The following is a 19,247-nucleotide window of genomic DNA, read 5'->3' on the forward strand; positions in this document are numbered from 1 at the left end:
CCCACATCTAGTTTTATATTAATCAGAGTTCTGTATGTATTTTAAACATATACATGAAAAATATGCAAAAATTAGGTTTTTTGTTTTAAACAAATGTACTACTCTCCAGCAGGAAAGGGTAAAATTCAAGAGCTTGTAAGTGGCCTTGAACTAAATAAAATAACTGAAGATACTACAATTGTATTCACCTCTAGGCAGTATACAGGTACCAGAACTTTATGCTAAAAAATTTTTCTGATGCAACTTCTGCCCAATACTCTTCCTTTTAAAAAATGTCTTTCCAAGAATAACTTACATTTCCTTTAATATTTCATTGACTCAGTCTTTTTAATCCCCTATTAAATTTTAGGGGGGTTAAAATATGAAAAAGAAATACATCCAGTATAATAATCCTTGAAATTTTCATCTGGATTTTAAGGATATCTTTGCAGAATTATAAAAGTCTTGGAGCTACACACAAACTTTGGGGTCTGTGTATACATTTTTCTAATGAGCATTATGGTATGAGTAAAAAGTTTATTAATTTTAGTGTATGGATGGGTTATAGAAGAAAAAGAACAGAGAAACCACAAGCAGAATATTTTATACATTTATTTATAATGAAATTATGGTCTAAATATTTACAACATATAGGAAACCAGAGGATAAGTTTATACAAAGCCAGCCTGCAAAGTATTCAAATGTGCAAAAGTGACAGTTCAGTATCTCAAACTACTCCTGGTTCAGCAGACTAGCTCCTTCACTTTCACACATCAATATTTGATACAAAAAAGTTCTTTTGGCAAAACCTGTAATGCCAAGAAAAAGGACAAGTTGCAAGGTCAGTCACTAAGTCCACCATCCTAATGCGAGTAGTCAGATCTCTCTATTTTAGCTGCAACCAGTCCTGAGAGAGACAGACCACTGTTTCATTTCTGGATGAGTTCTGAACAACTTTTAGTCGTTTTCTCTGACCCAGCTGAAGACAAGGAGCTTAGAAGGGCAATAAAAATAGCAATGGCTATCTGAGACAAATGTGCTTGAAGGTGCCAGCTTTGGATCATCCCAATAAAAAAGACACAATGAAAAAATAACTTCATTTTCCTGCCCAGGATCCAGCCATATCTGACAGTCTTAAATAAGTAAAACAGCATTTTCAAAAACAGAAAGAATCCAAAATGAAAGAGATGAGGATCTCTTAGAATTAAGTACTGAAAAGAAAGGATGGTCTCAAAATCATTTCCCCACTAATAAATAGTAAGGCTTTGTTTGTAACCAGTTATTATCAAAATTGACCAGACAGTAGTAAAATACAAATAAAACTTTCTTTACATCAGAGTTGGGGCTCTTCATTTGGAAAAGCCTGGACCACGTCAAACATATAGGGGAATATGTTGGGATGCTTTGTTGAACAAGCACATTTTGCCAATTGTTAAAAAGCTTCTCTGACAAATTTGTTATTCTAAGTAAATTTTAACAGATGCTGTGTCACTGCAGAAACAAAAACATTTTAAAAAGAGTGGAACCCCTTTAAGAAAAGGGACAATGCATCTCTAACTTCTGCAAAGGTCCAAGATGGTTCCCAGTACAGGCCCCAGAGTCTTGTTAAATCAAATGCATGCATTATTGCTAAGAAGTCACCGAGGGTTAAAACTCTCCACTGTTTCCTACGGGGCCATCCAAAATGGCATCTGCTGTTTAGCTCGTGGTTGTGACGAAGGGTATTGATATCCCAAACTCCAGCCCTGTGGAAAACTACTTGCATTTTTATGACCTCCATGTTCCTCCTCTTCATCAGATGAATCTGCAGCATAAGCCACCAAGCCAAATCCCTTCTCTGTAGTTTTCATCTTCTTGGCTGAATAATCTAGGATAGAGAAAAAACAACCCCAACCCCATTCCCACCGAAGGAAAAAAAAAAAGATAATACCATAAAATCGTTAATAAAAAAAAGATGTTAATTGTAAGTGGTTAGTTGGACACCATTTGAGGTCACCGGGTCAATGGTCCCCCAAAAACGTTGAAGATCACACGAAAAACAGCACCAGCATCAGCAAATGTGAATCCACCAGAACCATGTAAGAAAACAGAGAAAGAAAAAAGAAACACAAAAAAAAAAAGAAAAAAAGAAAAAAAAAAAAAAGGAAAGTTAGCAAGTGAGACTTTGGGGGCTGATATTTCACCTTTTAAAGAGTTAAAAGAAAAGAAGAAAAGAAAAAAATGTATTCTCTTGTGTTCATTTTTATTATGACTATATGCAAAGAACGAAAATGACCCCATGTACCTCTACAGGATTTAAGAGTTCTGGGATGCTAAAAAGCCGTATTTTTTGTAACCGCCACAGGCTGACCATTACCAATCAATAGAGCTATAAGAGGAGACGTGGCTCAGCTCCCAATACAAAGAAAAATCAATCTTTATTAGTCTCTATCAGATTACTTCCAGGTATTCAGACAACAGAGGCAACAGAATTTTGAAACAACCTACCAATCAGTAGTATTTCCTAGGGTTTTAATGTCACTGATGCTATGTATAAAATATAAATCGACTGACCCTTTTCTAGACACACGTCGGTTGAAAATAAAAGGCTGTGTAACTATATGCTATCCATATAAATAAAAAAAAAAGTATTCTCATTAGCCAGTAGATTATACAGATTGGATTAAACACCTGAATGAACATCAGGTTAAAAAACTAATAGCTTCAGACACACCAGTCCTACTTTAGTCACTCTCCTGTTCCCCCAGGCACACCTTACTCACCGTGGCTCCCTGTTAAAGTCCCAGACCCATTCCTTTCATCAGACTCTGTTTTTATTCCAGTCACTGGAAAGGCTGGTGGAGGCATCAACTGCCTGTTAAAAGAAAAAATGAAATTTTCTTTCAAACAAATTCAATTTTTAACTTATTCACTGAATAAGAAGTACAATAATAAACTCTACAGATAATCTTTCAAGTTCATTTTAACCATTAATTTCAACCCTTTCAACCTTTACCCCATTCCCCTTCAAGCTATTCTCAAGTCATAAAATTATAAGTCCTGTCAAAAATAGCCAGGCCATGCCAAAAACAGAACGAACTGTTGACACCCTGGCTCTACCAAGTGATCCAGCTTTATACTGTGATTCTAAAGTAGCAAAAACAGGTCTGCCTGATTAGATCAGTTAGTTAGAGCAGGATGTCATAACACCAAGGTCAAAGGTTCAGATTCCCATATCCACCAGCCAGCCACAACAACAAAAAAAGTATCAAAAATAGCTTGATTGTATATAACGTTTTCTTACTACTCACCCTTGTGAAAATGGCCAAGATAAAAAGTAAGGAAGATATCTGAATAAGTACTGAATTATTCAAAGCTGACTGCAACTACTTCTAAGACCTGAAAGGCTTATCATTATGTTTTCCATTACTGTGTCAATTACAACAAACGGAGCTTACTTGATTCAAATGATTTCATTTCAGTTTCAGAATACTGAACCTATAAGCAATGATCATTACTCACACTCATGGTGCAAACAAATGACATCTGAACGTATTCATATAATTGTTCCAACTAACTTACCTGTCCCTCTCTCGCTCTTTGCCTGAGGAACTTGCTGACTTCGATCCTGCACCTTCAATCTCACTCTGACTGGAGAAGCCTGTACCTAAATTAGTCATATGAATGGGTCCATGCTATGAGCAGAAAAATACAGTGGCATTAGCAAATCTACAACTGCTGTATTGACTTTAGCTCCTTAATGTAACTGTCAAGTGTCTCATCTTTCTGATAAATTGCAACAAATTAAACTGCACTACTACATAGCTCATTGGGATCTGGTGTATAATTGTAGTCAAAGTAGGGATTTTTTTCTCTGTAGGATTTGGTCAAGAATGTTGCAATTCATTATGCTCTGTCTGTTTTCAACTGACTGCTCATAACTCAACTGCTTTGCATAAACCTAGTTATAAAATGTAAAAATGTTTTAGTTTAAAAAATGCTTCAAGGATTCTGGCAAAATGTAAAGGTACTTCTGATAAAATTACACCAAAACTACATATTTCAATCATCTTTTAAAAACTTTAATAAATGACTATGTTCACAATTATGTGTATGCACAGAATCATTCCATTTCTGGCAGTCTTTTTGCAGGGGAGGTGGGTGAGGCTGGAGAGAGAAATCACCCTCTTTTTTAGGGGGGAAAAGAGAATAGCAAACTGAAAGCCAAGGTTTCCAGTACAGACCATATACTGGTAGATTTCCTTAGGTGAGATGTGTAGGGAAATAAGAACTATCAGAGGCTTTCAAGAGTCTATTGTATGAATAAGAGGAAGTACAGAATTATACAGAACTCCTTCCAGATGCTAGTCATGGGAGACTTCTCTCTAGATGCAGAGCTTTGTATTTTCTTATCACACTGATCCCAAAGACAAAACCTACCCAAAGGGAATAACTTGCTTTAAGCCTTCAAGGATTAAATGGATTCCAGAAAGCAGAAATCCTAGTACTGGGAGAATGGTTGACATAGATGTGAACTTATCTTTCTTTAAAGGGAGAATATAGCAGGAGGATAAGATAAGGAAAGAAAGACAGGGTATTTTATTTAACCTGGTATCCAAGAAGTCCAGATTCCCGTTCATCTGGGAGCTCCTCTGTGAATCGCCTCTTCTGTGCCTGGGGCTGAGGTGGGAGTGGGGGCTGGGGCTGGGGGCCAGCAGGCAAGGCAGTTTTGACAGGAGCAGCAGGAATGAAAGGACCACTCATCGGACTCTGGGACCAAAACAAACCAAGGAGGAAAAAAGTATGAGGATACCCAACTAACAAATAAGTAAACAATGACTACAACATACTTTAATGATTAATATGTATCATATGAATTTTTCATCTTCATGCCCTTGGTTTCCTTCATGTATAATTTGGTAACAGTATATCACTTCCTAGCCTTTCCACCTTCATCCTAGGGAAACATAAAATTGGCAATCTATATACAGTGCTTTGAACTCTCAGGAAGAACCTGTTGTGCATTTGAGCTATGAGGAGCAAACACGACCATTAACGAACAATAAAAACTCCAGCCACTTACTCAATTCAGAAGTCATCAAGCAAGAACTTCCTCTTATTTAAAGTCCTTTAATCAATGTGATTAGCTCTTTATCATAAATGCTGCTAATGCTTGTGGCAGAGGCAACTTCATTTACCACTTCCATGGTTATTAGTAAGTTGCTATATCAAGAACAAGTCTCACTAATGTTTTAAGAGGTAGTTCCAAAAAGGAAAATGAAGTGATGAAAAGACGTTATATATTAGAGAAAAATAAGCACTTCTAAAAGGAAAACTCTATTACTATATATATATATTTTTTTGGTGGCCAGTTGGTACGGGGATCTGAACCCTTGACCTTGGTGTTTTAACACTGCCCTCAAACCAAATGAGCTAACTGGCCAGCCCTACTATTACAATTAACAATAACAAACATCTAAAATTTATTGGCTGAATATTGGGGGACCCGATCACATCTCTCAGCATTGGACAGATCATCTAGGCAACAAATTAACAGAGTAACCATTATTCTTTCAGGAGAGAAGGAAATCTAGGGTAATTAGAAGGGGGAGGGAATGGGGGAAGGGGAGAGATTGGACAAGGGGCATAAAGAATAATTATGATTTGTAACAATATATATGCTAGTAATATTGATTTGATCAACATATCTCAATGTTCAACCCCCAAAATATGTATAATCGATTTTGATTCAATAAATAAATAAATTTCAAAAAATAAAATCAAAAAATAAAATTTATTGACTGCTCGGATCATCTTATTTAATTCTTGCAACTCTTTAAATTTTATCATTGTGCATTTTTTTTTTTTTTTTTTTTTCTAAAGATGACTGGTAAGGGGATCTTAACCCTTGACTTGGTGTTGTCAGCACCACACTCTCCCAAGTGAGCTAACCGGCCATCCCTATATAGGGATCCGAACCCGTGGCCTTGGCGTTATCAGCACCACACTCTCCCAAGTGACCCTTTACGCCTTTATTTTGGCAGCTGCCTGGTACAGGGATCTAAATCTTTGACCTTGGTGTTATAACACTGCTCTAACCTACTAAGCTAACCGCCAGCCCCATTATGCATACTTTATCTAGATAAGTTAACTTATATCTCAGGATGACAAGTTCAAAAAATGGGAAAGCATGATAAACCCTGGCAATCTTAATCTAACCCTCAGCTCTTAGCCATTCTGCCATGTTGTTTCCCAGTTACAAAGGACTGTAGCTCAAAGCTGGGGAACTACATTTGTGTCTAAATATAAAAAGTAAAGTAATTTGGACTAGGGACAATAGCATTTAGTTCATAATCCCTTTTTTGTTACATGCTGTGCAACCCCCTTCAGTGCTCACAGCCCACAGGTAAGGAGGCTGGGCAATGGTTCGAGGCTGTAGTTTACTTTGGCATGGGTACACTATGAGAGGCCCACAGAGAAGGGCCCACCATAAATCCATTGCCATGCTCTCATTAGTCTCTCTCCTGCCTCCAAGGATTGTACATAATCTATCCAAATGAGCTAGACATCTACTCTTTTCCTATAATTCTAGTTTCTTATTTAACTTAAGAAATTATGAAACATAACCAGCATTTGTAATCCTTTACGTTTGGCAAGTTCACATATCTCTTAGCCTAGGAACACCTGTATATACAATATAATATTTCTTAGATTAGAAATGCTAACTCAGTTCCAATCACTGAGAGGTGTGGTGTAGGCCAGCCCCCTCTACTTGGGAACTTCATTAATATTGCAAAGCAGGGGTAGGCAAACTATGATTCTGGGCTGCTGCCTGTTTTTATAAATAAAGTTCTATGGAGTACGGCCATGCTCACTCATTTAGATATTTTCTATTGATGCTTTAGCATAACAGAGTGAAACAGTTTAACAGAGACTACATGGCTCAGAAAGCCTAAAATATGTACCATCTGGCCCTTTATTTAAAGTTACTGACCAACCCCACTTTAAACAACTATTTGGTGGCAAGATTTATGAAATTAACAGTAAACTTCAGGATGACATACACACATATACACACATACATACACACTATTCCAAACGATTCAGGTAGGTTAGTGGTGGGAACACAGAATACAGTAGGAAAAAAAAATAACCCACGTTACATGATTTATTTCTGTAATACTACCACCTTTTTCTCCCTCCCCCAGTTTTTCCTAAATCCAATGATATTATGTTACATATCCTGTGATCCTACCTGTCCAGTGCTAACTGGAGGCTGTACTTGTGTTATCGGGTATTGTGTTGGCACAGGTGGGACTCCAGTAGGTAATGCTGGCAAGACTCCAGGTGCCAATGAAACAGCTGGTGGCACTATACTTGGTACTCCATAGGGAGGTTGAACTGGCTGCTGAGGAGGGGGAACAACAGGGTAACCAGACTGATAGCCATTGGATGGATAATATGGTGGTTGAGGAGGGACACTATTTATAGCAGAGGGTTGTGTATAGCCTGAGGGGGAAGAAAAAAAGTGTTTAATCAGCTGTAGCCAAACTAGACATTTTAGCTGAATATTAAACTTAACATCTAGGGAAGAAAAAATATTGAGGCATAAATGGCTCTCCAAATTACCCTAAATTGAAGGGAATATTATTAGTGCCCTGGCACAGTTAATTTAGCCTCAAGTATCACAGTTACATATAAATATCACTAGCAAAACATTTTTTAAACACTTCAAGACATACACACCTGGTAAAGGAACAGCAGTATTAATCTGATTCACAAATCTAGAATATTCAGCATGAACCTGAAAGAGAGGGGAAAACAAATTAACATGAAACAGTCTCAATTGTGTATTTTTAAGAGTCTGATTACATAATCCTAGGCCCAAAGCAATTAGGAATTAAAATATTTCCACTGATGTTCCAATCAAACTTAGACTTGTTTAATCTAAATTTTAATAAGGCAGACGTAAAAATTATTAAGCCAAGTTTTGGGAATCAGGAGCATGTATAATCCTAAATCCCCTAAGCTATACTCAACTCTGGGGTACAAAATCTTTCAGAAAGCTACTGATTTTAAGTAAGTAGGGCATTTCTTTTTTTTTTTGACCGGTAAGGGGATCGTAACCCTTGGCTTGGTGTCGTCCGCACTATGCTCAGCCAGTGAGCGCACTGGCCATCCCCATATAGGATGAGAACCCGCGGCCTCTGCGCTACCAGCGCCGCACTCTCCCGAGGGAGCCACGGGGCTGGCCCGTAAGTAGGGCATTTCTAAGTTTTTAGTATAACTGGTGAGAATTCATTAATTCATATTTAGTGGGTGACCTGTCCTCAAGGAGCTTATGGTTTAATAATGGTTTAGTATTTTCTCCACTACAAAAATCCTACTAAGTCCATAACTTCAAGTGCCAACAAAGAAAAAGATGGGAAATGGTCAAGGAAGTTATCTGGTACACAGGTTGTTAAATCAGGTTATATTCACAAAAGCAAAGAAAACACCCGCTTCCTAACAAGGCACCCTTAAATATCAAAGAACACAAGATTGAACATATTCAACCCAAAACCTGATTTCTTTAAGTGCTATAAAAACAGTCCTATCCTTTAACTTTTGGTTATTTATAGAATAAGAATAGATAATCAAATAAGCAATTATCCTAAAAGCATTGCTAATTGGTTTTAAACTTTTATAGCTGTACCCTCATTTTATTTGTGGCTGCCCAATATGGGGCTCTGAACCCTTGACCTTGATGTTATCAACACAGTGCTCTAACTGACCGAGCTAAATGGCCAGCCCTCTATCCTTACTTTAGATTGGAGTTATGCTAACATGAGCCAAAGAATGCCAAAGCAACCACCAGAATCTAGGAGAGAGGCATAGGATGGTTTTTCTCTTAAAGACTCCAGACAGAACCAACCCTGCCAACACCTTGATTTCAGAGTCCTGGCTTTCTGGACAGTGACAAAATAAATTTCTGTTGTTTTAAGCCACCTAAGTAGTATTTTGTTATGGCAGCCCTAGGAAATGAATATAAGTGCAAAAAATAGCTAAGACACACTCCAAAATGGCAGTGGCTCTTCTGAATGAATATCAGACAAATATAACTCACTGTTTGCAAGAGATTCTCACAGAGCTTCTTGGCAGCAGCCAGACCTTCTGGTTTGGGATGACTGTAAAGAAATAAGAACAAAAAATTCAAAGGAGAGAAAAATAATGGATACAGAATTCTTTCACTTTTCATGCTGTTTTATCAATTTACTATATTAATTGAAGATCTAGGCCTCTGAAACTCATGAAATAGGAACTCAAAACATATAAACCTTTTAAGATATAACTAGTATCATTACTATAAATATTTTAATGGTCTCTTTCTCTATGTAATGATACTTCTTGGTATAAAAATATTTAAAGGTCATAAAATTACTATAAAATATATTAATGTCATAGATTTATTTTTTTTTCTTTATTTTTTTTTTCTTTTTTCTTTTTTTTTTCTTTGTCGTTTTTTTTTTTTTTGTGACCGGCACTCAGCCAGTGAGTGCACTGGTCATTCCTATATAGGATCCGAACCCGCGGCGGGAGCGGCGCCGCACTCCCAGCGCAGCACTCTACCGAGTGCGCCACGGGCTCGGCCCTAATGTCATAGATTTAAATGAAAGTTATTTTAGGCTTATCACACCTCATTTTAGGATCACAGACTTGTATAAAACTCAAGGACTTGAATAATAAAGAGACAATTCCATCTCTTAATTTGATTTTTAGTAATTATAAAGTGGTTACTTCTAGTGTTTACCAAAATCCCTCGTTACTATTAATTAAGCCCATTTTCTCTTGCACCACCTGTATTATTCCCACCTGTACTGATAAATTGATAAAAATTCAAATGTCCTCTGCCCCATCGATCCATACCTGATGTAAATATACATAGGTTCAAAAGCTTCTCGGCCAGATGCTGGCTCAATGCAGCCTGAACCTTTGCCCCGCAGGAAGACTTTGGCACCTGTTTCAATCTGAATGTGCTGCAAATAGGAGCAGCCTGGACCTTCCACCTTCTCCTTGACATTAAAAGTGGGCACAGCATGTTCTAGACCCACAAATAATTTATCTTGAACATAATGCATCTGTAGGAAGAACAGAATACCTCTGATTAAACACAAAATTCATAAATCATAATAAAAAATTATGGAAAATTCTTTTTTTCGTCCTTTTTTTGTGACTGCGCTCAGCCAGTGAGCGAACTGGCCATCCCTATATAGGATCTGAACCTGTGGCGGGAGCGCTGCTGCGCTCCCAGAGCCGCACTCTCCCGAGTGAGCCACAGGGTCGGCCCTGGAAAATTCTTTAACACCCCCACCCCCCAAGATATTTTTTTTTTCTTTTTTTTTTTTCTTTTTCGTGACCTGCACTCAGCCAGTGAGTGCACCGGCCATTCCCATATAGGATCCGAACCCGCGGCGGGAGCGTCGCCGCGCTCCCAGCTCCGCACTCTCCCGAGTGCGCCACGGGCTAGGCCCCCCCCCAAGATATTTTTAATCACTTCCAGAATTAGGAACCCCCTTCAATTTCTACCATAAAAATTAATTATCAAGGAGCTTAATTTAAATAAGAACTTCAATTTCCAAGTATATACTTATAAAACAAACACATTCTGTTCAGTAAAAGATATTTATGAGGCAAAAACCCAAGATCTAATCTTGAGTAAGCATATTCACTTCCCTCCAACTAATACTCAGATAATAAGAAATTACAGCAAAGACAGTCTCCTGTAAAGCTAGAGTGGAATGTTGGGTAGTACAGTCAGCCCTGTGGAATTCTCAAATAAGGGCAGCTCTCTCCAACCCTTTTTTTCTAGGAGGAGTGTATCAGCAAAGTCTTGCTTCATCAGACTCAGCCTTCTTAGTCCTCCAATTGCCATCAGGCTTAAAGATACAATGTAAAACCACTAATTGCAAAACGTACAATGTGTATACCCACTGATCTATCAAACCCCTTTCTAGAATATATCAGTATGAAGAGATGTGTGCTCAAATGTTCACTGTTTCTTAGAAACCTAGATAGTCCATTAACAGAATACCAATGGTGTGTAACTTTCAGGTTGAAACATCAGGATTTTATTTTTTTCTTCATATGTATTATTTAACATATATAGTTTTTATACAAATGATAAAGCTGTTAATGATCCCTCCCCAAAACATACCCCTGACTGAAAGGGAGGCTTCTGGCTAACAGCTGGAGACAGCTGAGCAATGGGTGCTGGCTGGTGATAGACAGTGACTGTTGCACCATTAAAAGTTGGACTTGTCCCTGTTGCAGCTTTCACCACTCCATTGGTGATAATTTCTTTGATTCGGTTTACAGCTCCTAGGGAAGAACACAGACAGTAAGATACTATACCAAAGAACTGAGTGAACTGACTACTTCAAATGACAAAGACAGGCCAATGTTCAATTACTCAAGCATTAATCCATTTTACAGGTTACCCATATATAGCTCCCGACCTCTCTAAAACCCAATACACATTCATGTGTAGTTCATAAACAAGAAATCAGAACAGCCATCAGAGACAGTTTGCCAACTTGTTATACATAGCCCTACACCTTGCTCTTCACAAAAAGCGTTATGTGACCCAAAATATTACTTACTGTCCACTAATTCCCGTGTCTGGCCCTGAACATGAAGATATAATGGACGATCCCTATAAAGAGAAACATAAAAGGATAATCCTAAACTGGTCAAAACCAAAGAAGGAATCAAACAGGTTACCAAATCTAATTTGCAATGTTTAAAGTTTCCACATAAGAGGACTATATACATTGAAATAGCTATTGCTAGGGCCGGCCCGTGGCTCACTCGGGAGAGTGCGGTGCTAGTAACACCAAGGCCCCGGGTTCGGATCCCATATACAGATGGCCGGTTCGCTCACTGGGTGAGCGTGGTGCTGACCACACCAAGTCAAGGGTTAAGATCCCCTTACCGGTCATCTTTTTAAAAAAAAAAAAAAAAGAAAGAAAAAAGAAATAGCTATTGCTAGTTAATTTCTAAGAACACAGTTTTATCGTTGGGGAACGAATAAAAATAACTGGCCCACACAGGGTTCAAATCTGCTCTCATGGACTCATTCGCATTATTACCCAATCAACTGAGATAAATCGGTGTTCAAGAACAGAATTCCTTTTTGCTGGTTTGTTTAGGTTAGAATTAATGTTTGAGTAATTGAACATTGGCCTGTCTTTGTCAATGGGCAGTAGTTAAGTCCACTCAGCTCTTCGGCATGGTATCTTATTCTCTATGTTCTTCCCTAGACAACCAGCAAAAACGTAGGTAGATGTGGTCTTGGCTATGAAAATTAATGGAGCAAGAGTGATGGCAGCATATAGGTAAACTTTTAAAAAGGCCCACACCAAGTGAGAAAACTCTTTAGATTCTAAATGTAAAGATGGCTCAGATTTAGATTATAATAATGAAGAAAGTAATCAATAACCACACTTAGTTAATAAAAAGTGGCAGGTAAAAAATAACTTTATATTAAAAAAAAAAAGACAAAGAAGCAAAATCCTGTGTTTCATGACAAAGTTCAAAACAGCAACCAGCACATATACAAAGTTGAAATATACTCTTGGCTTGGGGTAGGAAGCAAATTTTGCCTCTCAATTATATTTAGTTAAATCTGATATTTAAAATGTTGAATTTACTGAGTACCTGACAACTGACAGTGAAGCAAAGCTCAAACATTGAATAATGGAAGGAATGAAAGTAAACTGAGATTAAATCTGCCACTGATAGGCAGATTAAATCTGGCAAGGATAACCCACAACCGATAATCATTTTAGAGGCAAAAAAAGGATTTTTTAAAAAGGGAGATTGCAACAAAATATGAGCTCATTTGTGGGGGGAACCATTTCCACAGGAAAAAAGTTCAGAAATATATACATTAAATGTTAATTTTTATCTTCTTTTATACTTTCTTGCAAAATGTTTCCTCCAACTAAAACATTGTGAAATAAAAATCCAAAAAGTGATACGAAAAAAAAAAAAGCTACCAACAGTTCTTATACCTATTTGAGATACCCAGAATTTTGCTATGAAGCACACACACATCCCCCCTTCAAACTATTGACCAAACATCATTTACACATATAACCTAAAAATGAAAAATATGAAGCTAATGTGGGTCATATGCCCAACCCTTCCCCAAAGTACAGGATAAGCATACACACCCTGGTCCCACTTTGGCCTTCTCCTCAGTTGTCATGAACCTGCCTCGAGTTGACACTGCAGCTCCACTAAGCCGGCTGATCTAAAAAAGGAAATGTTCTATTAAAAAGATGTGGTAATTGGTTGATTTCAATGGCAAATAGCAGTATAGATTTTTCCCATCCATTCCATTAAGTAGGAATGAATTCCTCCTATACCTAAAATTTTAATTCTATGGTTTCTTAATCAAACCAACCCAGAAAATTCACCCATAATATTCTGTTTCATTACCTTTCTCTGAAGTTAAATTAAGCCCAATCCTGACTTTGGAAACTATGACCCAAACCCACTAATAAATATCTGACTCCTGCTTGTGTTCAGAAGTCTTCTTTTCCTGAATCCACCTGCCATCTTCTCCAAAGAGTCCCAACTCCTCCACACCTCATCTTGAGTCTGTCCTCGAGTCAGCAAGTTCCTACATGTGAGAGGCACATCATTGATTTCTACTTCAGCTACCACCAGGTCGTCCTTGCTTTTATTGCTAGTTAGGCCTTTGCCAGGGGCCTGAAGCTACAAAAAGAGAAAGAAATTAGATTAAAAAGTATATATGATGAAATAAAGTCTTTTAGTTGTCCAATTTACAACTACCCCTTCCTCTCAAGTCCCACCACCTCCCTACCTTCCCCTCTATCTTCTTGCCAACATATTTGGTCATTCTTCATAAATGAAATAACAAGCAAACAAAACCTCACTAAAATGACACCGAGTAGAGTCAATTTACTTGAAGGCCACCATCAGATTTCTCTGTAACCTTGGCCCTGTGTGCATTTTTATGGTCACATAACTACAGAAACTTAAAGAACTGAAGTTGCAACCTCTACCAGGAAAAATAAAGGGACAAGTTATGATGCTTTACAGATTAATTAGCTGGCTGTACATGAAGCAAAACATAGAAAAAGAGCAATGTACACAACCCATATGCCTTGCTCATGCAATAGGAAGTTGCCTCTGTACCACCCCTAGTCACAGCATATCAAATTTAACTAATTCCACCAACATCAGGGGTTCAGATCCCCGTACTGGCCAGTCACCCCCACCAAAAAAAAAAAAAAAAAAAAAAAATCAACTAATTCCATCAAAAATCCTTAAATTATATCTAAGTAATCATTCCATTACTTTCTATTACTGAACAAAGAGAATGGATGAGAAGCCAGTGAGATCCCAAGCAACTGGGCTGGCCTGTGGCTCACTTGGGAGAGTGTGGTACTGATAACACCAAGGTCCCAGGTTCAAATCCCTATATAGGGATGGCCAGTTAGCTCACTTGGGAGAGCATGGTGCTGACAACACCAAGTCAAGGGTTAAGATCCCCTTACCGGTCATCTTTAAAAAAACAACAATAAAAAAACTACAAACAACTCCAGATAGATGGATTTTCAGATAACACTTATTATCTGAAAAAAACTTAAAAAAAAAAAAAAAAAAAAAAAAGGGCCATCCCCAAATCAATGTCTAGAGTAAATCTGCCTAAGGAAGGTAAAATACAATATGTTTCATGCATTAGATACATTTTTAAAATGTGGAAGCAAAACTAAAAACAAACTCAACAAAATCACCTTAGCTTTGTTTAGCCCTTTTAAAAGAATTTTTTTGGCAGCTGGCCAATATAAAGAAGGAACCCTGGACCTTGGCAATCAACTGAACTAACCAGCCAGCCCTAGCACCTTATAGTAGTCACTTACACATCTTATCTCACTGAACCATTAGGACGACCTTAAAAGTACCTATCAACGTTGTCCAATAGAACTTACTGTAATGATGGAAGTGTTCTGTATCTGAGCAGTCCAATATAGTTACCACTATATCGGCGCTTGAAATGTGGTTAATGTAACTAAAGAACTGAATTGTAATTTTTATTTAACTTAAGACTACTGCACTGGACAGTACAGGTATATTACCTATATATTACCACTGAGAAAACTGAGGTTCATGGTGTCAAAGCCATATAACCAGTAACTAAGATTCTGTGTTTCAAACCTAAATCTTATGATCCTAAATCCAGTATTTATGTATCATGTTGCCTCCTGCTGAGTTCAATTATTTTCTTTCATTTTGGTAGGGGATGCAGCTGGCTGGTATGTGGATCTGAAAACTTGACCTTAATGTTATCAACACTGTGCTCTAACCAGCTGAGCTAACCAACTCACTTATCATTTTAAAGATTGCTTTTTAGAGAAAAAATGAGTATAAATGGTTAACATCAGTATTAAGAATCTTAATATTCAAGGAACATTCTGTCTTTGTCAGTGTGCTTTTAATTTTTCCTCATAGACCTTAGAAATGGACCACTGACCAAATGTTCTCACCCACTCTGCAGAACTTAAATATTTAAGCATCCAGACAGGTTATGGCCTACTGATAAACAGTTCATAGAACTGGAAGGCTCACAAAGGTTTGCATTTTCAAACACAGAACTCACCTCTTTACAGGTACCACAGGAAGCAAATTTTAATTTAAACCAAAAAGAATTTTTTTCCAAATGATAATTACTGTGCAATGGGCTGCACTGGAACACACTGAATTCTTCAAATCTAGCAGCTTTCAGGCAAAAGCTAAATATCCAATTGCCCAAAGTGACTTTGAAACCAGACACCTGTACCTACGACTTACAGATCTTGAACAAGTTACTTTACATTCATGAGCCTAATTTTCCTGATCTGTAAACCAGTAACAATAAACAATTCTACAGAATTGTTGTAAGGATTTAAAATTTTTAAAAAAGCAAACCATGCATTCTACCAATACAAACAGCCACCATAATCACTATCTTGTAGAAAGATTCTTGCATTTTATGGAAAGATAAAGTAATGGCTTCAAAAATCAGATGCCTTCTAGTTATAAGACTCTAGTTATACCAGGGATTTTTTTTTGTATGAAAACAGCAAAACAACCCATATATAAATTATTCCTCCATTTTAGTTCATATATAATTGCTATTTAGTTAGATAATCATTAATGTAAACATATAGATTCTAATTAGAGATGATATTTTAAAGGTCACTTGATTTACCTCAACTTCTTCTTTGATTTCAGGGAAAACACATGTATCAAAACACATTACATTGCTTTAAATGATTATACAGACATAACCTAAAGTGAACTAAGTGAACATAGACAAAACAAGGTATTTGGTCCACAAATGTAATCAGCCCAGTCAAAACTACCTTGTAAAAACGTACGTATGACAAAAAGTCATATGGAACGTTCCAAAATTAAATAATCTTTAAATTACCGTACCCATTTTCTCCTTCATTAACACGAATAATTGTGAGGTTACAGGATTACAAAACAACTATAAAAATTACAACTAGCCAAGACCCCTCAACTTCAAATACCTTCTCAGCAGCATTCTGAGTTGGTTTCAGCTTCCCTTTGGCCATGAGCATGGCATTGATCTTGGCAGCCACAGCAGCTGCGGCATCCAAGGCTCCTGAGGGAGCAGCTGTGGAACCCCCAGGGCTTCCTCCACTGCTGGCGACCTCCCCACCTGGGGCCGCTGGAGGGAGGAAGAGAAGTGGGGCTGGAGCTGGTTGGTCCCATTTGCTGCGGCGCCTACAGGTAGAAAAAGGAAATTTTATATTATTCTTCCGTTACTACGCCTTAGCACTCCACTTTCCCTGTCATGTTCCATTTACACCCCCGAATCTCCTACCAGGTTTAAAACTCCCATCTCTCCTTAGACAACAACTGATATATTTCCCCAAATCCCCACTTCTTTCAACCCTTTTATCCAAATCTATTTGCTTTCTACTCCGTCTTTTCTATCAAAAGACTCCACTGTCTCGCATGCCCTCGTTTTCGCCTTCCCCTTACCCCGTCCTTCCAAAAGTCCATGCTTCCCTCCTCCCTCGGATCTCTCCCGGCCCTTTTCAGTCCTGCTCAATCTTCTCCCCAAAAGTCCGATCCTTCAATACGTACATTTCCCACTCAAGCGCCCCTTCACCCATACGCAGCTTCCTGTGGTCCCTCCTTCTCTCCCGTGCCCTCATGCTCGCTCCAACGCCCTCGCCCGCGAAGCCTTACCCGCCGGCTCCAGGATGTGTCGCGCTCCCCGCGGACATGGCGACCGGCTCTACTCAACCATCCGCCAACTACTCCACTACCACCTTCCCGTCACTTCCGCCCCCAACACCCCGCCGCACAGCCTCTTCCGGTCGTGAGGCAGAGTGGTTCCGGTGAAAATGTCGATTCTAATTGGATTCTCTGTGATTTAAAGGCGTCTGGCGTTTCCAAGACAGGTAGGGCGTGACCTTCCGGCTTGTGCTTTCCCCTTAAGAAAAATGGCTGCTATGCCTAATTTAAAGGCGGAATCGGGATTAGAAGAACCCATCTTTGTTGTGGGCAAGTTGGTGGACTAGCAGACAATACGCATGAGTCAGGGAATTAAACAGGTTTCTCCACAAATTCCGCTGTATTTGTGTGGGATCCCAATTTCAGGCTAAGGAGAAACCCTCCGCCCGGTTTTTGCCCTCTTCACGTTTCAGTTACCTATTTAGGGAAAGGGAAACGGTTAGTTCCAAAGGTCATTTGAAGAATTTCTCCGTTTTTATCATTTCTATGCATCAAGCAGGGGTTATAAAGATAAAATGATGAATAAGCCGCAGGTCCTGCCATTCTGGTACTCTCAACGTGGCGGAGTAGGCACGCGGGCAAATACATACAATAGGCAAAGGTCGAAGAAGATAAACTACACAACTTGGTAGGGCGTCTAAGAAACGGAAGGTAAACAAGCCGGTTGAGGGCTGGAGAGGTGAAGATCAAGCGTAATATATGGAACAGCCTGTTCTGGGATCTGCTTACTTAGGATTCAGCTGCCTGGAGTGTGGGGGCCAGATAATGAAAGGCCTTGAATGCCATGCTAAGGAGTTTGATTCTGGAGGCCAGAGGTTTCCAACATTTGGGGTATCTTTAAGCTGCAGGGAGTCTCCAGATAGAATATATAAATAAAACACAACTCTCTTTTTCAAATAAATTTACATTCTGATAGAATACAAATTCATCTTCAAAGCCAAATTTAGGGTTTGATCCCTGTACCGGCCAGCCACCAAAAATAAAACAAAAGCCAGATTTACAGTACTTTCCTTTAGCATTTAATCAGTAAAATGCCTCTTCCACACAAACACCCCTTTATCATATGTAAAATGGCATACATACTATTATATTTCTGCATTCTTTTCTATTGCAGTGAACTACTTGTTCCTTTGTTATATTGTTTTTATTACAGTAACCCTATGCATATTTTGATATCTGTTACGACAAGCAGATTTTCTTCAACATTTCTTAGACTATTCTAACAGGCATTTTTCCAAACTTTTTTTTTTTTTTTTTTTTTTTTAATTTGGCGGCTGGCCTGTACACGGACCCTTGATCTTGGTGTTACCAACACCAAGCTCTAACCAAGTGAGCTAACCAGCCAGTCCCTGAATTTTGGATTAAACAACATTGTTTTTTCCCTTTGCCTCTTTGCCCCCAAACACAACACAATGCTGTTGGGATTCTGATTGAAATTACATTGTGCAGACTACCTGGTTAGCTCAGTTGGTTAGTGTATGGCCTTATGACACCAATGTGAAGGGTTCGATTCATCATGCTGGCCATTTGCCAGAGGGGGGGAAAAAGAAAGAAATTATATTGTTTCTTTTTTCCTTTTTTTAGAAAAAGATAAAATTCACATACCATAAAGTTTACCCTTTTTAAAGGGTACTTTAAGTGTACAATTCAATGTTTTTTACTGTATTCACAAGGTTGTACAACATCACCATTATCTAACTCCAGATAATTTTCCTCACCACCCCCCAAAAAACTCCTTATAAGAAGTCACTTTCCATTTCCCCCTCCTGCCAGACACCAGGAACCATTAATCTACTGTCTCTATGGATTTGCCTGTTCTACACATTTCATATAAATGGAATCATACAGCGTGTAGCCTTTTGGGTCGGGTTTCTTTTACTTAGCATGTTTTCAAGATTCATCCACGTTGTAGCATGTATCAGTACATCATCCTTTTTTATGGCTGAATAATATTCCATTGGATGTAT

General features: G+C 38.3%; 1 protein-coding gene and 2 non-coding genes across 4 annotated transcripts; all 3 read right to left on the reverse strand.

Annotated features, from left to right (window-relative positions):
* Nucleotides 1–610: 610 nt before the first annotated feature.
* On the reverse strand, nt 611–17,320 carry KHDC4 (KH domain containing 4, pre-mRNA splicing factor). 2 transcript variants are annotated; one of them, XM_063105068.1, is made up of 14 exons: nt 17,233–17,320; nt 16,545–16,761; nt 13,591–13,719; nt 13,173–13,252; nt 11,598–11,650; nt 11,153–11,316; nt 9,865–10,076; nt 9,065–9,125; nt 7,705–7,762; nt 7,214–7,467; nt 4,567–4,728; nt 3,541–3,653; nt 2,742–2,833; nt 611–1,846 (listed from the first exon to the last, which is right to left on the reverse strand). In XM_063105068.1, the coding sequence occupies exons 1-14, from the start codon at nt 17,268–17,270 to the stop codon at nt 1,647–1,649; spliced, it is 1,833 nt and encodes a 610-aa protein (XP_062961138.1). In that variant the 5' UTR covers nt 17,271–17,320; the 3' UTR covers nt 611–1,646. The 2 variants fall into 2 exon arrangements, with proteins under 2 accessions (XP_062961138.1, XP_062961137.1); XM_063105067.1 differs by lacking the exon at nt 17,233–17,320 and adding an exon at nt 17,128–17,208.
* Nucleotides 6,329–6,465, reverse strand: LOC134385389 (small nucleolar RNA SNORA42/SNORA80 family). Its single transcript, XR_010024367.1, has one exon. It is a non-coding gene; the product is annotated as a small nucleolar RNA SNORA42/SNORA80 family (small nucleolar RNA).
* On the reverse strand, nt 10,735–10,864 carry LOC134385395 (small Cajal body-specific RNA 4). Its single transcript, XR_010024370.1, has one exon. It is a non-coding gene; the product is annotated as a small Cajal body-specific RNA 4 (non-coding RNA).
* Nucleotides 17,321–19,247: the final 1,927 nt, after the last annotated feature.

The sequence above is a fragment of the Cynocephalus volans genome, chromosome 8 (genome assembly GCF_027409185.1).
Source record: "Cynocephalus volans isolate mCynVol1 chromosome 8, mCynVol1.pri, whole genome shotgun sequence".
Classification (NCBI taxonomy): domain Eukaryota; kingdom Metazoa; phylum Chordata; class Mammalia; order Dermoptera; family Cynocephalidae; genus Cynocephalus; species Cynocephalus volans.